Source organism: Lepus europaeus, chromosome 17, assembly GCF_033115175.1.
Source record: "Lepus europaeus isolate LE1 chromosome 17, mLepTim1.pri, whole genome shotgun sequence".
Taxonomy (NCBI): Eukaryota; Metazoa; Chordata; class Mammalia; order Lagomorpha; family Leporidae; genus Lepus; species Lepus europaeus.
In genome coordinates this window covers 83,374,724-83,400,420 of record NC_084843.1, presented here as the reverse complement: position 1 = coordinate 83,400,420, position 25,697 = coordinate 83,374,724, and the positions used below count along the sequence as shown (strand labels likewise).

Below are 25,697 nucleotides of genomic sequence, written 5' to 3'. Positions count from 1 at the left end.
CCCAGATACTCCACTTCTGATCCAGCTCCCTGATAAAGTACCCAGAAAAGCAACAGAAATGGTCCAAGTGCTTGATATATTACAATCCGTATCAGAGACTCAGATGACTCTCTTGGATCATTGGTTCAACCTTGCCCAGCCCAGGCCACTGTGGTCATTTGGGAAGTGAACCAGTGGATGGAAGATCTCTCTCTCTCCTTCTCCAGCTCTCTGTAATTCTTTTAAATAAAAAGTCTTCTGATTTTTTTTTTTAAATTCAAGGAATTGAGGGAGATTAAGGTAAGCAGAAAAGCAAGATTTATTTAAAGGGCTAATACACATTTACATTTGACTATGGAAAGCCTCAAGAGAAAATGTAAGAGTGTACTTTTGCAGGATATTAGAGATGTCTGGGGTGGTATATAATTGAATACTCAAATATGATGGTGTTTAGGGAAGAGTTTGAATATCACTTCCATGTCTTTTGGAAATACATAAATCTCACAGCATCAGGTGTACACATGGCTGTAACACATAAGTTGAAATCTTGGAATTTGGTACATGATGGGAAGTGAAGCTCAGGTGCCTGATGGTTAGTGGGTTTGCTAAGCATGCAGTCATATTTATTTCTAGCTAACACAACCTCAGCAGCTTCAAAGGTTGGGTTTGGGCAGTGCAGGTGCTGTTGGCAGTTCATCTCTACTGCTCACTACCTGCCTATATCATCTGAAAATAGTTCAATGAACTAAAGCAGTGGTCAGAACCTTGCCAGATGGACCCAAACAAGTCAAAATTAAATTACAAGAGCAACCCACCAAAAACTGTAAGAAAACAAAGCAAAAATAAACACTGGCACAAAATTGATCTCAGGAAGACTACTTGGACTAGATCACCAAAACGCTTTGCCCACATCCTCTCATCAGCCTATAAACAGAGCTCCAGTAGTGTGAGTAAATCTAAATCTACACACAGACAAGGCCATGATTCTTATTGAGTAGATTGCAAGAGACTCACTCTCCACCCTAGAAAACACCCTCAACAAGGGCTGGGGGTACAGAATTATGGCTAGCACATAAGTCAGATAACATGCCTATGGTAACAGTACTGGTTATAACAATATGGGTAAAGACTCATAGGCTAGGGGCTAGCATTGTGGCATAGCAGATTGAGGCACTGATTGTGATGCTGGAATCCCATGGGGAATCCCATTTTGGGTTCTGGCTGCTCCACTTCTGATCCAGCTCTCTACTAATGTGTCTGGGGAATTAATAGACCATGAGTCACATACTTGGGCTCCTGACACACATGTGGGACAAAGATGAAATTCCAGGCTCCTGGCTTTGGCCTAGCTCAACCCCAATGATTACAGCCATTTGGGGAGTGAAAAAGTAGATGGAAGATATCTCTCTTTGTCCAACACCCCCTCAACCTCCCTCTCTCTCCCAACTCTGCTTTTCAAATAAGTAAATCTTTAAAAAAATCAGACAATAAGACACATTTAATTTTGTAACTGACAAAGATGCCATTTCAAGTGAATGTCATAGACTGAATATTTACTAACAAATTCATATGTGAAAGTAGTGTTCATTTACATCATCCCACTCATAATAAGGGGTGGGCAAAAATCAGATTGCATGTCAAATAGAATAATTTTTGAATAACACATAGCTGGTCTCTGTCCTATAGGATTACTGCCATATGAGAATTCCCTGATACCCAATAAGGGTGCCTTTCAGCCAAGGGCTTTTCCATATATAGCACACTTTCAGTGCTTCTTCTGTGTAATTTTCCTGAAATTTGTTGAAGTTCACCTTTACAATAAAAGGCTTTTCAACTTCCATTACACTCTTCTGTATGAGTTTTTTGACAGTGAGAGATAATTCACAGTAGAGTTTTCCTGTGTATATGCATGCTCTCTCATCTCTGAGTTCTTTGGCTTGTGCTGAAGAACAACTTCTGGCAAAAGGTTTTTTACATTCATTATATTGATAGGCTTTTTTTGTGTGTGTGAGTCCTTTGTATCTGTTGAGATTTAACTTCTGGCAAAAGGGTTTTGCACATTCATCACATTTACAAGATATTTTTCCTCTGTGAATTCTATGATGCAATTGAGGCATGACTTCTTGGAAAACATTTTACATTCATTACATTAATTAATATTTCTAACCTGTGTGAATCCTCTGATATGCAATGAGGTACAACTTTTAGCAAAGATCTTTTCCACATTATTTTATTAACGTAGTTTCAATCCAGGTGAATTTTCTGATGTATGAGGTTTGACATCCATCAAAAGGCTTTCCAGACTCATTCACACTTATTTTCCCTTCTGTGTCCTTCTCTTATGTATTTTGAGGGTTGAATTTTGGCAAAATGCTTGTCCACACTCATTGAATTGATAAGGTTTCTCCTGTTTGTGAACTCTCTGATGCTTCACAAGATGTGCATTCTGGTAGAAGTGTTTCCCATACATGTTACATTCCCATACTTGTGAATTCTCTGATGCCTCCTGAGGTATGAATTCCGGTAAAAGTTTTTTCCACATTCAGTACATTCATAAGGTTTCTCCCCTGTGTGAATTTTCTCATGTGTAACGAGGTATGACTTCCAGCAAAAGGCCTTTCCACATGTATTACATTCACAGGGCTTCTCTGATGTGTAACAGCTCTGGTTTCTGGTAAAGAGTCTTCCACATACATCACATTCAAAAGGTCTTTACCCTGTGTGAATTCTCTGGTGCTTCTTGAGGTCTGAAGTACATTGAAATGTTCTCCCACATTCATTACATTCATAAGGTTTTTCCCCTGTGAAATCTCTGATGTGTGGTGAGTTCTGACCGGTAGCGAAATGGTTTTCCACACTCACTGCATTCATAAGGTTTCTCCCCTGTATGAATTCTCTGGTGCATAATGAGGTTTGACTTCCCACTAAAAGCTTTTCCACATGTCTTACATTCATAAGGTTTCTCCCCTGTGTGAATCCTCTGGTGTGTAATGAGGTTTGACAACTGGCGAAAGGTCTTTCCACATGTATTACATTCATAAGGTTTTTCCCCTGTGTGAATTCTATGATGTGTAATGAGGCTTGACTTCCAGGCAAAGGCCTTTCCACATGTATTACATTCATATGGTTTCTCCCCTGTGTGAATTTTCTGATGTATAACGAGGTGTGATTTCAAATGGAAGGCTTTTCCACACTCATTACATTCATAAGGTTTTTCCCCTGTGTGAATTCTATGATGTGTAATGAGGCTTGACTTCCAGCCAAAGGACTTTCCACATGTATTACATTCATACAGTTCCTTCCTTGTGTGAATTTTCTGATGTGTAATAAGGTGTGACTTCAAATAAAAGGCTTTTCTACACTCATTACATTCATATGGTTTCTCCCCTGTGTGAATTCTCTGATGTGTGTTGAGCTCTGACCACCAGCGAAATGATTTTCCACATTCATTACATTCATGAGGTTTCTTTGCTGTGCAAATCCTCTGATTTCTAATGAGTTCTGACTTCTGGCAAGTGGTTTTTCCACACTCATTGCACGCATAGAGCCTTTTCCTTATGTGATTTCTATGATGCAGAGTAAAGCATAATTTACAGCTAAAAGGCATCTGACAGGGTTTGCATGCATAGAATTTTTGTCTTGCATTTGTTCTCTGATTTGTTTTGAGCTCTGATTTGTACATGAGAATTTCTTCATACTCAACAGATTCACAGAGTTTCTCTTCTGTGTTTGATTGCTGATGTTTGGTGATGTTAGATTTTTTATGGAAAGTGATTTTTCCTATCTGAGTTGTCTTTCCTTCAGTGAGAGTACAATTATATGACTTTTCCATATGTATTCTCTCATATGTAAAGGGTGACTTCTTCCTTTTGAAGACTTTCCCTTGTCCATCATATTTAAGAGAGTGCTGCATAGTCTGAATATTGTGAGGCTGACTAGGAAGTTCCCAGCATGAGAAGGATGGCCCATGCACATTTGGGCCACTAGCTTTCTCTCCATCTTGCTTTTTATCTGGCTTACAAGGGAGATGCACATTCTGAAATACATTACATACTTCAGGTGTCATTACTGAACATTTGTCCTTCTTTATAGTCAGTTTTAAAATATCAGTTGAGCTTAAATTAAGTGTTTTTCTTAGTTCAGCTCTCTTGTGAGTTGATGTTTTGTTGCTTGTGATTACATAGTGCCTGGGATTGATGTCTTGACTCTCCTGGTTGGCCCCAATCAGGTCATCTTTTTTCTTTGAAACTGAAATGAGAAAAAAAATATTTATCAGTCGCATCTGAGTGTTTATTCTGGAATACTCATATAATAAAGTTTCTTGCTATCCTACAGGCATACAATTTTCACTTATCAATAAATGAAATTTATTTATGAATATTATATTATTTTTCTCCTTAGTATATTAATTATACAAATTTATATATGTAAAATATACAAATTATAAAATAGACCAACCACTGTTCAATTCATTTTTTTTAACTATCTGAAATATTTTAAGTGTGAGGGGGTAGGTTATATGGGAAGATGTGTTAGGCCATTTCTTCAAAAGTCTGCATAAAGCTCTGATAGGTCTAAGAGTCAAAGGGATCACACAAACAAGACTAGTGTCTGCTAATACTAACTGATAGAATCAAAAAGGGAGAGAATGATCCAACATGGGAATCGGGATACACAGCAGACTCATAGAATGGCAGATGTCCTAAACAACACTCTGGCCTCAGAATCAGCCCTCAAGGCATTCGGATCTGGCTGAAGAGCCCACGAGAGTATAGTAGGCATGGAAAGCCAAGATATCATGGAAAAAAAAAAGACCTAAATGAATGATCTCTGTGAGTGAGATCCCAGTGGAAAGAACGGGGCCATCAAAGAAGGAGGTACCTTTCTCTGAAGGGAGGAGAGAACTTCCACTTTGACTATGACCTTGTCTAAATAAGATCAAAGTCAGCGAACTCTAAAGGCTTCCATTGCCATGGCAACTCATGACTAGAGCCTAGGGAGATTACTGACGCCATGAACAGGAGTGTCAAATTGTTAAGTCAGCAACAGGAGTCACTGTGTACTTACACCCCATGTGGGATCTGTCCTTAATGTGTTGTCTAACGTGAAGTGATGCTATAACTAGTACTGAAACAGTATTTTTATACTTTGTGTTTCTGTGTGGGTACAAACTGATGAGGTCTTCACTAATTATATACTGAATCGATCTTCTGTATATAAAGAGAATTGGAAATGAAAAAAAAAAAAACAACCTGGTGTTAAATTGGAAATGGCATAGAAAATTAATTAATTTTTTTAAAAAACTATTATGTAGGATCTCTGTCTTTAATGTGCTGTACATTGTTATTTAATGCTATAATTAGTACCCCAATGGTAGTTTTTTCACTTTATGTTGCTATATGGGCAAACTGTTGAAATCTTCACCTAATATGTACTAAACTGATCTTCTGTATATAAAGAGAATTGAAAATGAATCTTTATGTGAATGGAAGGGGAAAGGGAGCGGGAAAGGGGAGGGTTGCGGGTGGGAGGGAAGTTATGGGAGGGGGGAAGCCATTGTAACCCATAAGCTGTACTTTGGAAATTTATATTCATTAAATAAAAGTTAAAAAAAAAAGTCTGCATAAAAGTGCCAGTTTGACTCCTGGTTAGTCTACTGCAAAATAGCTTCCTGTTAATGTATGCTGGGAGGCAGCAGATGATGCCTAAAGTGCTTAGACACACTGAAAAGACCAGATGGAGTTCTAAGCGTTGAAATTAGCCTAGCCCAGTTCTAACTATTGCAGCCACTTGGGGAATAAACTACTGGATGGAAGATCTCTCCTCCTCTGTCTCCCTCTCTAAATATCACTGTGTCTTTCAAGAAGGAAAAATAAATAAATAAGGTTTTTTTTTTTTTTAAGTGTAGAAATACTGAGTAAAAATATTCACCCATTGGCGAGGTAGAGAAAGAGGTTGAGTGCTAGGGACTAGCATTGTGACATAACAGATTAAGCCTCCTCCTGCAATGTCAGCATCCCTGTTAGAAACCCAGCTACTCTACTTCATATCCAGTTCCCTGTTAATGTACCTAGGAAAGCAGCAGAGGGATGACCCCAAGTGTTTGGGCCACACACACACATAGATACTTGGAAGGAGCTCCAGGCTCCTGGCTTTGGTCTGGCCCAGTCCTGTTCATTAAGACTTGTGGAGTGGGGCTGGCGCTGTGGAGTAGCAGGTTAACGCCCTGGCCTGAAGTGCTGGCATCCCATATGGGCACTGGTTCTAGTCCTGGCTGCTCCTCTTCTGATCCAGCTCTCTGCTATGGCCTGGGAAAGCAGTAGAGGATGGCCCAAGGCCTTGGGCCCCTCAACCCATGTGGGAGACCCAGAGGAGGCACCTGGCTCCTGGCTTCAGATTGGCACAGCTCCGGCCATTGCAGCCATCTGGAGAGTGAACCTGTGGATGGAAGACCTCTCTCTCTCTCTGCCTCTCACTCTCTGTATAACTCTGACTTTCAAATAAATAAATAAATCTTTAAAAAAAAAGACTTGTGGAGTGAACTAGCAGATGGAAGATCTCTTTCTCTCTGTTTCTCTTTCTCTCTCTGTAACTTTTTTCAAATAAATAAATAAACCTTTTTAAAAAGTTGAGTGCTTTCAAGCTGCCTTTTTTTGTCCTCCTTTTCTAGATTTTTCCTATAAAAACTGCACTGTATCTTTCTCTGTAGATCTTTCAGTCTTGAAGATGGGAGAGTTTCATTGGATCATTACCATACAAGCACAGGAGAGAGCCATGTGTTTGTCTTGTAAACAGGACCATAGCTTGGAAACAGGATATGTACCTATGGCTGCTTCATGTTCAGTTTTCCCAGGGGAATATATTTAGACATTTATGAGTTCTTTAACATGACAAATATTTTCTCTTCTGCACCCTATGATGATGACTTTCCCACATTCTTGAGGAAATCTGATATCTTTGGTTTTTCCGAACCATAGCAGGTACAGAAATATCCCATTTTACCATGCTAGCTATACTCTTCTACTAATTCAAGAAATTCAGTTCTATATCCTATACTCTCTTCCCCTTCTTTGAAAAGTATCTTCTAGCTTATTCTAGATTAACAGTTCTGGCACTGTCCTCTCAATTCTTGGCATACACACTGTTGTTTGATAAATTGCAATTCTGAAGGCTGTGATTTCTGTTGGAAGATCAGTTGTCTCCTATTTTCATAGAAAACGAGTCACCTACTTCTTTCTGTCCTGTCTTACAATGATACTGGAAAAGAAGGGAGAATTCATATACCAAACTGTACTCCCAGACAAATGTGAGCCACTCAACATGAACTCAAGAGTTTACTTGACTTTGGGACTCAGAATCTCCTGATTCTCTAAATGAGTCTAAGATGACCTATTTCCATGTTCCTAGGCTAAGTCCTGTTTCATTTCTTGTTTTCTAATGTCATAGTACAGAAGCATGTTACTACTTATCTTTAATCATTTTCTTATCTCTTTGCTTGACTGCTTGCTTGCTTGAGAGTCCAGAGAGACAAAGGCTGAGAGAAAAAAAGGACTGCCATCCACTGGTTCACTCCTCTGATGTTTGCAGTGGCTATCATTTTCTTGTTTATTTATTTATTTGAGAAGCAGAGAGACAAAGAAAGAGAGCTTTCACTCACTGGTTCAGTTCTTAAATGCTTACACCAGGAAGTTCTGTGCCTGGCCCAAACCAGGAGCAGGAACTCAATCTGATCAACTAGTAAGAAACCTGTACTTATCAGTTGCTCAATTAATAACCATCCATGAAATTAATAAATGTACTTTAAAAATCAAAAAAAGAAATATGAATATGAAAGTGGAGAGAACAAGCTGAAATTTAGAGAATGCACCTTATATAGAAAAAAGCCTTAGAACCAGAAACTGATTGGATATTTGGTGAATAGGATATTTGGTGAACAGAAGAAAATATTCACCAGGATCAGAAGAGGTACATGGATGTACACATGAGAGTTTTCTCTGGAGACTAAAGAATGCCCATGTGTGATACATGAAACCTGCTGTCCTTAAGGGTGGGACTTAGCAAAAATTAGTGGTAAGAGCTCTACACAGTGAACATCCAGTCAGCCTTTCTGTCCCAGCCTCCATGCCTAGCATGTGCTTACTGACCTGGGAGGCCCTGGTTTTGTTGTTTTTCAACCAACCACAGCTCTTCTCCTTGTTCCAACCAGAAAATCAAGTCAGGTTTGGTTATGCAGTACCCTGTACATAGGAAATAATACAGGAAAATGAAATCACTAATTCAGGTTTTGTGAAGGATAACATCTTGGTCACAGGAACTATATAACAAAAGTGTGATTTTGAATTCTTTCCTAGAGGATAGATTCTCACTTTCTTCATAGTCTCAAAATCCTATATATATATATATATATATATAGGATTTTGAGACTATGAAGATATATATGTACATATATATATATATATATATATATATGCTGCATTAAAACTTATAAACGGGGGCCAGCGCCGCGGCTCAATAGGCTAATCCTCTGCCTTGCGGCGCCAGCACACCAGGTTCTAGTCCCGGTCAGGGCACCAGATTCTGTCGCGGTTGCCCCTCTTCCAGGCCAGCTCTCTGCTGTGGCCAGGGAGTGCAGTGGAGGATGGCCCAAGTCCTTGGGCCCTGCACCCCATGGGAGACCAGGATAAGCACCTGGCTCCTGCCATCGGATCAGTGCAGTGCGCTGGCTGCAGCGTGCCAGCCGCAGTGGCCATCGGAGGGTGAACCAATGGCAAAAGGAAGACCTTTCTCTCCGTCTCTCTCTCTACTGTCCACTCTGCCTGTCAAAAATAAAAAAAAATTTAAAAAAAAACTTATAAATGGGAAGAAAGTGCTCCATTTGGGAATGACAGGGGAATTTTACTCACCCAAGGATAGGAGGCTGCTGTAGACCTCTAACATCACATCCCTGTACAGGGTCCTCTGAGCACTGTTCAGTTCCTGCCACTCCTCCTGGGTGAAGTCTACAGCCAGGTCTTCAAATGACAACACCTGTAATACCACCGTTAACCTTTAACATATCAGTTTTGAATCACTATAGAGAGACTGGAAGTACATTCTTTTGTGTGTGTCTTACATAAGATGTAGCTTACATATTAATCTGTATCAGCAACAGAAAGCAAAATCACAATGAAAATATCATGGTTCTATTTTATCATTTTAAAGTCACTACAATATACTTTCTCTTATCTATCTGGAACTCATCTGTCTCCTAATATTTTGAAAGGAGCTCAGAATCTAATCTGTAGACCCAATCTAATCTATATAAATACATGATTGAAATAATACATTAGATGAACTATGGGAGATGTATATTCAATATCATTCAGAATAACTGACTTTTTGAAAAAATGGGCACTACTGTATTATCAGGTTGAGGTACACTTAAACACCAAAGATGGTCAGATTCGCTTGATTGCATTCTCATGAACATGATTCAACACAAATTAGGTGGTAAAAACACAAAGAAAGGACAGATAAAAGCCAGTGCTATGGTGTAATGGGGGAAAGCCACCACCTGCAGTGCCGGCATCCCATATAGGCGCCAGTTCAAGACCCGACTGCTACACTTCTGATCCAGCTTTCTTCTATGGCCTGGGAAAGCAGTACAAGCATCTCCTTGGGTCCCTGCACCTGCGTGGGAGACACGGAAGAAGCTCCTGGCTCCTGGCTCTGGATGGGTGCAGTTCTGGCTGCTGTGGCCAATTAGGGAATGAACCAATGGATGGAAGACTTCTCTCTCTTTCTCTCTCTCTCTCTCTCTCTCTCTCTCTCTCTCTCTGCCTCTTCTCTCTGTGTAACTCTTTCAAATAAACAAATAAATCTTAAAAAAAAAGACAGATATGAATTGGTCTATATACTGCACCACCTTTAGGTGACAGGTCCTGGGTTGAAAAGAGACATAAAGGCAGTAAGGTGTGTGTGTGTATGTGTGGGGGTGATATGGCATAGTGGATAAAACTGCTGCCTTCAACATCAACATCCCATATGGGAAGTGGTTCATTTCCTAGCTTCTCCACTTCTGATCCTGCTCCCTAAGAGCCAGGGAAAACCACCAGAAGATGGCCCAAATTCTTGTATGCCTACCACCCACACGGGAGACCTAGAAGAAGCTCCTGGCTCCTGGCTTCAGCCTTGCCCAGCACTCACTGGATGTTGCAGCCATTTGAAGACTGAACCAGTGGGTAGAATCTTTCTCTCTCTTTTTCTCTCTCACACTCTCTCCCTCTCTGTAACTCTTTCAATATGCCTTTTTTTAAAAAAGTTGGTACAGTGCTCAATAAAATTGTGATTTAAAGGTTCTTACATAGTTGAGATAACTCCAACAAAAACATTTTATGTACTATTTTTATAAAATTATTTATAAAGCATATTATCATCGTTATGTTTCCTCCAAAAATAAAAACAAAAAATTGTAGTTTTCCACATAAAAATAGTTGCTCTCTTCTAAAACAGAGTGTAAATAATGGGGAGAAAATAATTTGTGTTAGTTACTTGAAAAGATTTGCATTTTAAGTGTCATCCCCAGAGAGGCAAATGGAGAAGTACAAAATGAATAGAGAGGAAGAGAACAGAGACATAACCTCTGATCTTCAAGATACAGCATAATAAGACAAAATGGGAAGTTCATTATAAATAAAAAAGCAAAAGACAGACCAGAATTCCCTGCTAATTTGTTGTGCAGAAGGTGAAACATAGAGTTTAATTTGCTGCTGAATGCACCATAAGTGGCATTGTAAAATGAAACTGAGAAAGAGGACAAAGAACATGATGGAAAGATGAGAAACTGCATTTGGTAATATCATGTTTGAAGTTTCTGTGGTCATGTATTTGGGGTGTTCAAATGGTAACTATATATAGGAACAGGAGCTGAAAAGAAAGATCCAAGCTGCAGATAAAGATTTGGCAAACAGTATTTCAGTGATGCCTAAAGCTATTAAAATGAATGAAGTGGTTCAAAGAGAGGCTAGGTGACACAAAGCAGAAAAAAGTAGGGGGAGGAGGCAGCATTGTGGCACTGTGGGTCAAACTACCACATATTATACCAACATCCATATTGAAGCACTGGTTCAAGTTCCTACTTCTCCAATCCCAATCCAGCTCCCTGCTAATGTGCCTAGGAAAGCAGTAGAAGATGGCCCAAGTTACTGGGGCACCTGCAACCCAATTAGGATACTCAGATGGAGTTGCAGGCTCCCAAGTTTGGCCTGGCCCAGCCCTATTATTGTGGCTATTTGGGGAATGAATCCATGTCTATTCCTTTCTGTCATCCTACCTTTCAAATAAATAAAATAAGAATATTTTTAAAAATATAAAGCAGAAAAGGGAGGAGCACAGATAAATAGACTGGCATTCACTGATAGAATTAATGGAGGAAATATCAGTGGAAATGGGACAAAAATTAATGAATTTTTAAATTTGTTGTCAGGGACATGATAAAGCTCAACAGTACAAAGTCTACTAATATGATTTTAAAAATTGTTATGCCAATATAAACATGTTTTATTCCATTTCTTACAAATTTTGAGATGTGCCTTGGTATATTTCATTATATTCATAGGGAAAAAATTCCATGTTCATACTTAAAGACATGGAGCAAGATTTTTCAAAACATTTCTTTTATAAAATGGTCCCTCATTAAAAAAGAATACCTTAACCTGGTCAATCATATATATCTTAGCAACAGAGGGAATTCAATCCACAATTCGAGGGAAAACATTGGAAGATGTAGACACTCTATCAGCACCATTATATAGCACTATCTGAGAGCTTTTGACAATTAAGAGAAACAAATGATTATGACTTCAGTACAGTTTATACCTACAAGATGCAAAGAATCTCCTGAAAACTACTCCTATTAGGGTGACACAAGAAATTTTAAAAACATAAAAATAACATAAAAGTAACCATGTAGGAGTGGGCATTTAGTATAGCAGTTAGGATGCTCATGCCCCACATCAGAATCTTCACAGTGAAAACTATACACTTACTGCACTCCTTACTCACTCCTGGTGCACACCTTGAGAAGTAATGATGATATGAAAATTGGCTGTTTTCCTGCCACCCACACTGTAGATATGGATCAAATTTCTAGCCACAGCCATCATCATATTCAGCCTAGTCACTATAGGTTATTTAGAGAGTAAACCAGTAGATGGGAGTTCTCTGTCTTTCTACTTTTATTTATTTATTTTTTAAGATTTATTTATTTATTTGAAAGAGTTACACAGAGAGAGGAGAAGCAGAGAGAGACAGAGAGAGAGAGAGAGAGAGAGAGAGAGAGAGATGGAGGTCTTCCATCTGCTGGTTCACTCCCCAATTGGTTGCAATGGCCAGAGCTGCACCGAACCAAAGCCAGGAGCCAGGAGCTTCTTCCAGGTCTCCCATGCAGGTGCAGGGGCCCACGGACTTGGGCCACCTTGTACTGCTTTCCTAGGCCATAGCAGAGAGTTGGATCAGAAGCCCAGTTGGGACGCTGAATTCTGTCCCAGTTGCTCCTCTTCTAATCCAGCTCTCTGCTATGGCCCTGGAAGGCAGTGGAGCATGGCCCAAGTCCTTGGGCCCTGCACTCGCATGGGAGACTAGGAGGAAGCACCTGGCTCCTGGCTTCAGATCGGTGCAGCACGCTGGCCACAGTACGCCAGCTGTCGTGGCCATCTGGGGGGGTGAACCAATGGAGAAGGAAGACCTTTCTCTTTGTCTCTCTCTCACTGTCTAACTCTGCCTGTCCAAAAAAAAAAAAAAAAAAAAAAAGAAAGAAAGAAAGAAAGAAGTGGAGTAGCTGAGTCTTGAACCAGCGCCCATATGGGATGCTGGTGCTTCAGGCCAGGGCATTAACCCACTGTGCAACAGCACCAGACCCTCTACTTTTCAAATAAATGAATCAAAGAAAATGTTACAACATCTGGGATTCTAAGGAAATCAAAAAGGAACAAAAGCACACTCACTACCTGGTGACCAGGTAGGATGAATCAGAAAGAAATATCTCTTGATTAAACTGTTAAATGAAACAAGAAAGCAACTACCACCAACAATAATGAGAAGTATAGGGCTGGCCAACTGTGTCATCAATGGGTTATATACAAAATAAGTGTCACTTATGAGCATACTTCAAAAAATTCATGAAAAATGGAATTAAAAGATAAGCTTATTTTTTTCAAAAATTGAAATCTATGTGTAATTTTTTGTAATGTACATTTTTCATGAAGTTTTTGATGATCCTTTAGAAATATTTAATAAGAATCATAAGTATATAATATACATCAAATAATTTTTACTGCACGGATATGAAGCTTAGGAACTGAGGCTGAAAAATAAAATAATTGTAATGTTATGGCAGTTATTGTGCTTGGTAAGTGCAGAGGAAAATGTTGAGCTCGTGAAAAAATACAACTGACATAAGCGAGAGAGAAAGGGAAGAGGAATAAACTAGAAATTTATAAACATGTAGTAATGAAAAATTCTTCAAGCCTTTTCATTTTGGTTTTCATCATTTAAGGTTGACAAGTCAGGTCAGAAAAAAATACAACAACAAATCACTTGGGAATCAAGAAAAAAATCAACTCCATAGTAACATAAAAATGAAGGTTATGACAATGAAAACTACTGTTAAAAACCATAAGTAGCTAAAGCTGGCCTCAAATAAATTCCTTCAATTGCCCCAATTTGAAGAATGAGGTACATCTTACAGAACATGTTTTAAATGATAAACAACTAGACAAAAAGTCATGTCTTAAAAATCTGACACATGGCTGGAACTATAAATATATAACTCACTTTTTAGCGTTCTACTCTTGGAAAAAGCCAGATTGTCTTCAAAAGTGCTCAGGATTTCCAGCTGTAAAGAGGCCACCTCAATAAGGCAAGAAGCATGCCAACAGGGCAGCCCAGTTCAAGAGGGGCATGCTCTGAAGAGTTTTAGCCATTGAGTACAATATGGATGATAAAAAGATCCTTCTAGAATGCAAACAGTGGTTCTTTGTAAAGTAGCAGACTGCGAGTCTTCCAGGATGTTAAATCAAGGCCTCAGCAAATAGTGGATCACATCTAAAGAGTAGCAGCCACTCTCAACATCTGCCCCCAGGATGGTCAGAATACCATGAAATATTACCCCCATTCTCCCTTCTAGATATTTTTTCCATTTCAGAAAGGTCTTATATAAAAGGGAATTCCTACTGTGATAATTTTGCTCATGCTTGACCTGTGCACATTAGTGTACACAAGGTAGATTACTTGTCTGCTTAGGACATAGGTCTATTCATCAAGAGAAGCTATATCAGAAGATAATATCTGTTCCTGGAACGATTCACAGATTCTGCATTTGGTATATATAAATACCAAAACTTATGGCAAGAAATAAACATAAAACAAATTTAAAATAAAAAGACATACTAGACAGAAAACTTATCTTCCTAATAAGAAAAACTACCAGACATGTGCACGCACGTGCGTGTGTGTGTGTGTATGTAAAAGAGCTGGGAGATCAAAATGAAAAAGAAAATGGGCAAAGGATTATAATTCCTATCTATTCTCCAAAAAATCAGTTTTTAATGGTATAAAAAGACTGATAAGTTGTAACAAAAATGTGAAATACAAGTTAAAATTATACTGCAATACACTGCTTTACCTAGACTATCTGACAAATCCAAAAAGTTTTAAATATCTTCTTTTGTGCTCAAACAGGTAAACATGACCATATTAGTGGTTCTACTCTATTTTCATAACATACCCTATACTGGACTAGTCCTTATCAGTATCACAGTAACTATTTAAGAAACCACTATAAACTGACACCTTAGTAACTGCAAGTTTCTTAAATGGATCCCCTGCTTCCAAATTTCCTGGGAGAGGCCACAAGGATAGAAATTCCAGAATAGCTTTTGGAGGCCATAGGAAGATGGAATGACAAACTTGGCAACTTGGCAGACCTCAACACATGGGCATTTTCTTATGTCATGGTTTATTAAGAATTCCAAAGATGTGTAGGTTAGGAGTTTAGATCAGAAGCACAACAAGAGTAAAAAGCATTCATTCTCATCTTGCTGCGAATACAAAGATCTGCCCAGAGACATGGCCCCATTAATATGAGATATCAAATGAAAGAACTAAATATTCTGTGATGTGTGTGGTGGTTTCAAGGAGGTATGACACACATGTAACTGCAGACATCATTGGGGGCAGCATGAAAAATATTCAAAATAAAAGCAATAAATTTTGTAAAGGTAGAGTATAATCCCAAGGCCAGCATTGTGGTGTACAGGGTTAAGCTACTACCTGTGATGCCACCATCCTATATGGGCACAAGTACATGCCCAAAGCTGTTCCATTTCCAATGCAGTTCCTTCTAATGGCTTTGGAAAAAAGCAGATGGCCCAAGTGTTTGGGCCCTGCCACTCATGTGGGAGATCCAAAAGAAGCTTCTGGCTCTTGGTTTTGTCCCGGCTCCGTCCTGGCTCTTGCAGCCATTTGGGGAGTGAACCAGCAGAAGACTGATCAGATTACTTTCTTTAATGATGTCTTTCAAATAAGTAAATAAATCTCTTAAAAATTGTACTCCCTTTAATTAAAGAAGCTATACAGAAAAGGATGTTTTCTAAAAAAAGGTGGCCTTGACCTAAACCCTGAATATTTTTGCTTAACATTAAGACTGTCTTTTCTGGTATGAATGTCTCATTTGCCCTAAGGCTTTGGAACTACTCTATAAATCTAGCTTACAATGTGAATTATGGTGGCGCATCATTGGTCATGGGTTCTCTCCTCAATCTCTAGATATAATGGAGACTAAAGGCAGTATATGGATGTTCAACCATGTCTATGTGACAAAACCTCCAAAAATACTCTAAACATAAGCTCAGATGACACTGGTTATCAGAGTCAAGTGGTATTGTCACCCTCTGTTATTGGCAGAATTAAGTAATGGCTATAGGACTGTACTGAAAGACAACAACTGAAGTTTACATTGGACCTTGTGCTATGCAGCTCATCTCATGTCTCATTTTACTGGATTCTTTTATAGCAGTAATTGGAATGTAAGTTTTAAGATCTTTCTGAGTAATTTATGGTGTTATTGAACATGAGACTCACATTAGGGATGTGAGGATCTACTTGGTATCAGAATAATAATCTGGGATAGCCTAATTTCATAAGACTTATTGTGATCAAATTTCCAAAAATGACAAAAAACAACTTAGTAAACATAGATAGTGGAAATGTAAATATGGGCATTCACCATTTTCATTCTTAGTTTAAAACTATTTAAAAATTCATTGACTATTTGTAGTAAGACAGTAAAAATGAATTGAAGGGTTTATAGTAAGTAGGAATAAAATGTATTATAGGCACAATACAGAAGCTGGAAAGAGATAACAAAATATAGTACTACTAAGTTATATTATATATGACAAGGTATAATGCTTGAAGGTAGGCCACAAGTCAAAAATGTCTACTGAGATCTACAAACCATTTAAAAAGTTACAAAAATAAGGCAAAGAAGGAACTCACAGTCCATACACAAATAGAAACTGAGGGGTTAGCACTGTGGCCTAGCAGGTAATGCTGCCACTTGTAGCACCAGCATTCCATGTGGACACTGGTTCAAATCCTGCTCCAATTCTGATCCAGTTCCTTGCTTATGTGCCTGGGAAAAGCAGTGGAAGATGTCCCAAGTGTCTGGCCCCTGCACCCACGTGGGAACCCTGGATAAAGCTCCTAGCTCCTGGCTTCAGCCTGGCACAGCCCTGGCTGTTGTGGTTATTTGGGCAATGAACCAGCAGATGGAAGATACTCTCTCTTTGCCTCTCTTCTGTAATTCTGACTTTCAAATGAATAAATTAAAAAAAATAAACTGAACTAAATTTCACAGGTAGGCTTATTTCTATTTATATAAATCATTCATATGCAAGAAAGATCAACTCATATATTGAATAATAATAATAAAACTATCTGAAACAATAGTCCAGGGTAGTGCAGAAAAAATATTTTATAATATAAATAACTCAAAAGAATCATGGTGATGACAGTATTGTCAAGACAAACCCTTAAAAAATCCCTTGACAGAGAAGAAATCATGAAATTTAAAAAAAATTTGTAGCACAAGTATTTTTTCATTGGAGAGCACTCAAAATAAAAGACAGAGACTGGATTGAGAGAATCTTTACAGGAGAAACTCACTTATTATGGGCATTTCACCAGAGGACACTCTGCTGTTTACACGTAGATTGAGGAAGCAAATTTTCAGTGTTAATGAAGAAGTTAGAGTGGTACATTCAGGGCTGATAAAACAAACAAAAGCAGTGGGAAGGGTTCAGAGAAACTGCCTTCTGATATTGCACAAATGTAAAAATGTGGCACTAAATTTGGGGAGTGTTTGTCATTAGATGTGTGTGGAACCATCAGGCATGTGTTCTTAATATCTTGCAGCTTGCTCAGTGCATTGTATGTTTTTCTTTGTGGTGACAGGATTGGGTGTGTGCATCTTTATACAGCTATGAGGTTTTTGATGACTATTTAGCTGAATAGAATATGTATGCTGTTTGACTTTTTAATGAGTGTTACATCTTTCTAAGCTTTGGTTTTCTTCTTTGTAAATAGAGCAGCACTGCTGTAAGAATTGAAGGCTTACAGTTGTTATCAGGTATTAGGTAAGTAATAGAGAGGAAAAATTGTGTTTCAATTGTTTTATCACATTCTTGGTCACTTTGTTCTACTCTTTCATCATTTTTGAGGTGTTTTCAACATCAAAGTTACAGGTAGCTAGTCTGCAAATCACTTTTTGTCTACACACAAGTAAGTTATGTCTATAGCAGACTTTGTTCAATTTTCCTGTATTTTCCCTTTATTTGAACACGTATATAGTCTTGATCTACATGTGAATTTTTGGAGGATTCTCCCATGAACTATATTTGACAATTACCCAATATCTTCATTAATGAGTCAAGTAGTTTTCAAACTGTAGGGGCGTTTTGATTATTTTCATGTGCTGTAATTTTTTCTAGATAGCTAGATTTGAAGTACTTGTTAATAGAAACTGTAGTGATACAGTTTCAGTAAAATGATGTTAAGGGGTAGGGAGGGAAAGTGTCATAACCTGCAAAAGTTAAACTGAGGAACATTAGAGCTGTAAAGAACTTATCTGAGTTCTTCATGCAGTTCAGAGCACCTCTGAAGAGGCATGAGGGGAATGCCTGTAAAAGGTAAATTGGGATACAAACCAAAGAAAACATCTGATTGACTAAAGTGGAATGGTAGCTTCATTTAGATTATTCCAGTGGAAAGTCTGAGGTTAGAGGTTAGTTGGTGGTTTCTGATTGGCTAAGACAGGCTAAATTAAACTAGGTTCTGGATTGCTCACATAGAAATGCAAGGTGAACCTCTTGGAGGTAAAATTACAAGGGAATAGACACTAAAGGTAGCAGCTTCTTTTTTTCAAATAATCATTAAATTGGAGCATGATTTTTAAAAAAGATTTATTCATTTATTTGAAAGTCAGAGTTACACAGAGAGAGGAGAGGCAGAGAGAGAAAGAGGTCTTCCATCCAATGGTTCATTCCCCAATTGGCAGCAACCGTTGGAGCTGCGCTGATCCAAAGCCAGGAGCCAGGAACTTCCTCCAGGTCTCCATGCGGGTGCAGGGGCCCAAAGACCTGGGCCATCTTCCACTGCTCTCCCAGGCCACAGCAGAGAGCTGGATTGGAAGTGGAGCAGCCAGATCTCAAACCAGTGCCCATATGGGACGCCAGCACCTCAGGCCAGGGCGATAATTCACTGTACCACATGTGCTCGCTTTGGCAGCACATATACTAAAAATTGGAACGATACTGTACCACAGCACTGGCCCCTGGAGCATGATTTGTATCATAAGCAAAATGTTAAGAGATCATGAAAACAGAAGAAAATTTTGTTTTTCTGTGGCCAAGATACAGCCTGTTACACATATATCAACAAGATGAAAAATAGTCAACAAGCAAAAATAATTGGTAGCAGGATTTGGCACAGTTTTTATGTTTTCACAGAGCATAATCAATATATATGAATTCAGTCAAACTGCTTTGTCCTCATTCTTTTTAAATGGGATTAACACAAAGGAAAGAAAATAAATGGAACTACCACACAAATACAAAGCCTGAAAATCACAGAATTAATATACACTAAAGTCATTTAATAAAACTGAGATCCTCCTGTCTGCTGCAAATTTAAACACATGTCCAATGAAATTTTTTTAAACTTTTATTTAACAAATATAAATTTCCAAAGTACAGTTTATGGATTATACTGGCTTTCTCCCCCCCCCCATAATTTCCGTCCCACCTGCACCCCTCCCATCTCCTGCTCCCGCTCCCATTCCATTCACATCAAGATTCATTTTCAATTATCTTTATATACAGAAGATCAATTTAGTATATATTAATAAAGTAAAGATTTCAACAATCTGCACCCACACAGAAACACAAAGTGTAAAGTACTGTTTGAGTACTAGTTATAGCATTAATTCACATTGTACAACACATTAAAGACAGAGATCCTACATGAGGAGTAAGTGCACAGTGACTCCTGTTGTTGACAAATTGACACTCTTGTTTATGGCATCAGTAATCACCCGAGGCTCTTGTCATGAGTTGCCAAGGCTATGGAAGCCTTTTGAGTTCGCTGACTCCGATCTTATTTAGACAAGGTCATAGTCAAAGTGGAAGTTCTCGCCTCCTTCAATGAAATTTTTTAATTAATTAATTATTTGGGAGGCAGAGAGAGCTCCCACATGCTGGTTCACTCTTCAAATGCCGTAAACAACCAGGGTTCCAGGTCAACGCGATCTGATCCTCCTATATGGGTGACAGGGACCCAACTAGAGCTATATCCTGCTGCCTCCCAGAATGCACATTAACAGGGAGCTGAAGTTAGAATCAGACCTAGGACTCAAAGTCAGGCACTGTGATATGGGCTATTGGCATCTGAACTAGCATATTAACAGGTAGGCCCTATATCTATCCCTTCTCCCCAAGGACTTGAAATGCTTCAGAACTTAATATATTCCCCAAAAGTACATGTTAGAAACAGTCTCCAAGGCAACAGTTTCTGTTCTTAGGAATGGATTTATATCCATTTTAAGGGGCTTGGGACTTCCACTCCTGGATTTCTCTCACTGAGCGATGTCATCTGGCATGTTTTGATGCAGGAAGAGGACCCTTTCCAGATGGGGACCCTACACTAGATTACTCAGCCTCCAGATTTCAAGAAGTAAGTTTGTTTTCTTAGGGTTGGTATTTTGACACAACAGGTTATAGTACTACTCTTAAGTCCAGATCTCATACCAGAGTACTAGTTTGAGCTCTTGCTGGTATACTTTGGAAGGTGATGGATGATAACACAAGTACTTAAGTTCCTGCTACCAATGTAGGAGACCCAGATAGGGTTCCTGGCTCCTCCCTTTAGCCTGCCCATTATGATCATTTGAGGAGTGAACCAGTGGATTGAAGACCTCTGTCTCTTCCTCTGTCTCTTTTACTCTGCCTCTCAAATAAATAAATCTTCTAAAAATTGCTTCATTTCTTAATGACCAATTGTGTGATTTTTTTTACAGTAAAACAAAACAAATTAAAACAGATCAACTGATATTTTGTAAAGTCATAAAAGATAAATGTGTTGGCATTGAGAAACACACGGGAACAAATTAGAAAGCAATTTAGTCTACATGAACATTTCAGAAAGACTGAAGAAAGTTAAATTAAAAAAGCAGTTCAGGGGCCACCATAGTGGGTAAATCCAATGCCTGACATGCCAGCACCCCAATCAGGTACCAATTTGAGACCCAGCTGTTCCACTTTCAATCTAGCTGCTTCCTAATGCACCTGGGAAAGCACCAGAATACAGCACCAGTGCCTGGGCACCTGCGCCCATGTGAAAGACCCAGAAGAAGCTCCATATTCCTGGTTTTGTCCTGGCCCAACACTCAGACATTGGGGAGTTAACAACCAGATGGAAGATCTCTGTGTATGTGTGTGTCTCTCCCTTTTTGTAACTTGGCTTTCAAATTAATAAATAAAACCTCTAAAAACACTTTTTAAAAAAGACAAGTTCACTTTGATTAAAAAAAAATTGGAATCCATGAAGTCTTTTCATAGTCTATACCTTCCATACTTTTATACATACTGCCTTCACAGTAAGAATTTTCAATAACTTTCTTCTAAAGAACTTGTATATGTGGATTACAAAAAAACATTTTTTAAACATTTATTTGTTTACTTGAGAGGCAGAGTTACAGAGAGAGAGAGAGAGAGAGAGAGAGAGAGAGAGAGAGAAAGGTCTTCCATCCATTGGTTCACTCCTCAAGTGGCCACAATGGCTGGAGCTGAGCAAATCTGAAGCAAGAAGCCAGAAGCTTCCTCCAGGTCTTCCATATGGGTCCAGGAGCCCAAGCACTTGGGACATCTTCTACTGCTTTCCTAGACCATTAGCAGAGAGTTAGATTGGAAGTGGAGCAGCTAGGACTTGAACTAGTACTCATATGAGATGCTGGCACCACAGACCACCTACTATGTCACAATGCTGGCCCCACACACACAAAACAATTTATATAAAAAACTACCCGGTTGCCCCTCTTCCAGGCCAGCTCTCTGCTGTGGCTAGGGAGTGCAGTGGAGGATGGCCCAAGTCCTTGGGTCCTGCACCCCATGGGAGACCAGGAGAAGCACCTGGCTCCTGCCATCGGAACAGCGCGGTGTGCCGGCCGCAGCGCGCTACCGCGGCGGCCATTGGAGGGTGAACCAACGGCAAAAGGAAGACCTTTCTCTCTGTCTCTCTCTCTCACTGTCCACTCTGCCTGTCCAAAAAAAAAAAAAAAAAACTAGTGGGGGCTGGCGCCATGGCTCAACAGGCTAATCCTCTGCCTTGCAGCACCGGCACACCGGGTTCTAGTCCTGGTTGGGGTGCCGGATTCTATCCTGGTTGCCCTTCTTCCAGGCCAGATCTCTGCTATGGCCCGGGAAGGCAGTGGAGGATGACCCAAGTCCTTGGGCCCTGCACCTGCATGGGAGACCAGGAGAAGCACCTGGCTCCTAGCTTCGGATCAGCATGATACGCCAGCCACAGCGGCCATTGGAGGGTGAATCAACGGCAAAAAGGAAGACCTTTCTCTCTGTCTCTCTCTCTCTCACTATCCACTCTGCCTGTCAAAAAACAAAAAAACTAGTGGGGCTGGCACGGTGGTGTAGTGAGTAAAGCCACCATCTGCAGTGCTGGCATCCCATATGGGTGCCAGTCCTAGTGCTGACTGCACCTCTTCCAATCCACCTCTCTGCTATGGCCTGGGAAAGCAGTAAAAGATGGCCCAAGTCCTTGGGCCCCTGAACCTGCATGGGAGACCTGGAAGAATCTCCTGGCTCCTGGCTTTGGATCGACATAGCTCTAGCCATTGGAGCCAACTGGGAAATGAACCAGTGGATGGAAGACTCTCTCTCTCTCTCTCTGCCTCTCCTCTCTGTGTGTAACTCTGATTTTCAAGTAAGTAAATAAATCTTTAAAAAAAAACCTAGTCCTTTTTTAAAACTTTGAACAATTCTTTTAAGTACCCTCATATACGTAACTGGAGCTTCGGAGAAAAATAATAAATGAAACACAAAATATAAAGGTTTCAAATTTTGTGGAAGATACAAGTATAGATTCAAAATGCTCAGTGAGCCCTTACGCAGTACAGATAGGCGGAAAACTACTCTGAGCAAATCACTAGTGGAAGAAATCCAGATATAAGAAAATACCTTGAATTTCCTGTTCACAAGCAGGTGAAAGGATGTTAAGTCTGTCATGATCAAGTAAAATAAGAACAGGGGTTTTATCTCTTGGAAGCACCTCTCCATACTGCTCTGGCTGGAGGTCCTTGATTCTAATAAATACTTTTAAATCTCTTTGCCGTCCACTTGGAGATTCTTTTTCCATGTGAGATCAAGAACCAAGGTAACAATAATTTCTCTGCTGCCCTTTTCCCATAACATTTTTGGCGCCATGACTCGGATTGCAACCCCTACATGATGCAGATTCAATATCGGATCATCCCACTGGACTGGTGAGCATGCGGACTGCTGTCACTTTTTTTCAGAGAGCCTTTCTCTCCTTCATAGTAACTCACATTTTTCTCAAAACACTGGGTCCCTGTCAGCCAGTTAAAAGCAGTTAGCATGGCTGCCAGTCTTAAGACTTGGAGTGAGGCTTGCTGACTAAGGCCAGCTCAATCTCCTGGAACTGAGACTCTATCCTAACATCCTCCCTCCCTCTTGCATGGATCAGCCCTTCACATGGGACTGGAAGAAGGCCCTGAGACAACTGAGATTCTGGCTGGGAGCTACACTCCAGAGTTTTCAGAAGGTCTCCTGGCTGGGCACCAGGCTCCAACTGCTGGAATGGTTTTGGGCCAAAAAATGCATTCTTCAGCAAGGAGCCAGTCCTCTGCCCTTCTGGAGTCCTCAGGAGCTGGAAAGCCAGAGTCTCCACCCTTCATTCTTCTTGTCTCAGCTCTGGGAATGTTGGTCTGGCCCAACTCAGCTTCCTTCCATGGGGATTGGCCTGACATACAGGACTGGGAAAAGGATTGGAGTAACCTTGAAATTCAGGCCAGGGCCAGTCTCTGGAGTTTTTCAAGCACTCCCTGACTGCACACCAGATCCCAATGGTTCATTAGGATGTCGGCTGAAAACTGCATTCTGTTTTTCCTTCCCAGAGATTACTCTGTCCGTGAGACTGGACACAGTCTGGGGTGAGGCCATGGGCTCCAAGCTCCATGTCTCAGTGAGTTTTTCCTTTACCCCAGATCTGAATAGGTCTCAGTTTCTCTCTCTGTTTTTCTAAATGCTTTCCATACCTCATCACGTCCCCACAATTTCTACAAACTCAATTTCCTGGTCTCATTGGTGGTTATTTCCTAGATACTTTATCAGTTCTGGGTTAAGTCTATCTCGCTTGCAGACCGGCAGTCTCTCAATCTAGACTCCCATTAGATGCAGTCCCCAGGAGGCATAGACAAGTCTCATCATGTCTCTATTATCCCCCACCCTCCTTTTCCAGTCTGCTCCTTTGAGTCCTCACTGTCAGCTACCGCAGAGGAGTTTTACTGGAGAGAATTATATTCCCCCACTCTGCTTCTTTGTGACTTCACCTGTGTAGTTACCAATGTAGGTGGTAGCCAGGGCTGGCACTCTAGCTTACAGACACCTCTGCTAAGGCTCTCATCATGAAAGCTCATTGTCGACATCAGTCCTATTAGGCCAGACTCAAGAAGAGGCATAGAACAACTATTTCTCCCTTATGTATGAGAACAAAGCTACAGCATATATTTGACCAGGCAAAGGTCCAGTCTAGCACACCACCAGTAAGGGAACTGATCACTCCCTGCGTGTGCTATTCTGACAAATATATACCCTAAGCTACAGGCGTGGAAGGTTGAGCCAGAGTGGGTGATATGTGCTAACTGTACCCCCCCCCCTTCCTCCCTTCCCTGTGGGCTTTAGTGCACGTCTGGATGACACAGGCAGCGAGAAAGTTTTGAGAGATGTCTCAAATGCAGGAGATATAAGACCTGAAGTATACTTCTGTTTTAACGCTCTCATTCCAGCCAGGAGGCAAATCCTAATTTTATTTCTTTGGCCCCTGAGCTTACGGAAAATGCCTCATCATTTTCTACACCACTACATGGCCTGCTTACAAGCTAGAGGATGGAAAAGTTAGCTTAAATGAGTCATAAAAAGTGCCAGCCCCTCTACTCTGACTCCCCTCAGAACTCTGTCTCCTAGAAGACCTCTTACCTCTATTACCCTGCATGTGCTCTGATATGCATCAAATTCTTTTCCAGAGTGTCAGAGTCCTTGGGTCTATGCAGTGAGCCACAAGGTTCTTCTGTTATTGCTTGTGACTGCTGATTTTAATCCCAGTGGATTTTTTTTTAATCAGGTGACAATTGCCCCCATTGTTTTAATTTTGCCTGGGGGTTTCTAGGCAAGAATCTAGGCCCAATAACTTCAGATGCTGTTGAATGCATAAGGGTTAATCCACATGATGACTTCTTGAGACCTGACTCCTAATCCCTGAGACTGATTTGAGTGACAGCCTCACTATTAGACATGCACCGTATTAGAGTATAAGGTTACTGTCTCTTTGCAGGGCCTCCAGTTTCTTTCTCTCTACCCTGCCCCTTTGCGGGCTCTTACAGGAGCCTCCTTGTAGTAATTGCCCTCTTCTACAACCTATCAGATTCTCCTTAGGAATATCTGGAGGGGTATCCACTGCCCTGGTGGATGCTCTCGTTTCCCATTAATACCTAACAATGGTGAGCAATCTCCAGTGGACTTTTTGTCCCTGGCACATGGTCCCTAGCCTACAGTAACCCTTGAGACCCATCTCGCAGCTACTAAACCCTTTGTTTCAGAGGCAGTCCCAAGTAGCTGACTGCTGACTAGGCATCAACGACCTAAGGTATTTTTTCTTTGAGTAAAAGGAAAACTAGTCTCAAATTCAATTAGAATCTAAAATGATGTCATTGGTAAATAGAATTTGATATAAATGTGACTTTGACCTTAGTTCAGATAGAGGTATGTTATAATAGCAGCATCTTTAGTCATATAGGTATAATCACTAAATGTAAACTTAGGTAATGTTAGCACATGTTTTCATAAATGTCCATATGAAAATAGTTCAACACTACT

The 25,697-nt window shown here is 40.1% G+C and overlaps 1 protein-coding gene across 1 annotated transcript in view; it reads right to left on the bottom strand.

The window, feature by feature from the left end:
* Positions 1-274: 274 nt before the first annotated feature.
* LOC133775854 (zinc finger protein 717-like) overlaps positions 275-25,697 on the bottom strand; it is a 60,962-nt gene continuing 35,539 nt past the window's right edge. Inside the window, 4 exon segments of the mRNA XM_062214335.1 lie at positions 275-2,776; positions 2,778-4,227; positions 8,124-8,216; positions 8,883-9,006. Coding sequence (XP_062070319.1) covers positions 2,692-2,776; positions 2,778-4,227; positions 8,124-8,216; positions 8,883-9,006 — 1,752 coding nt within the window. The 3' untranslated portion in view covers positions 275-2,691.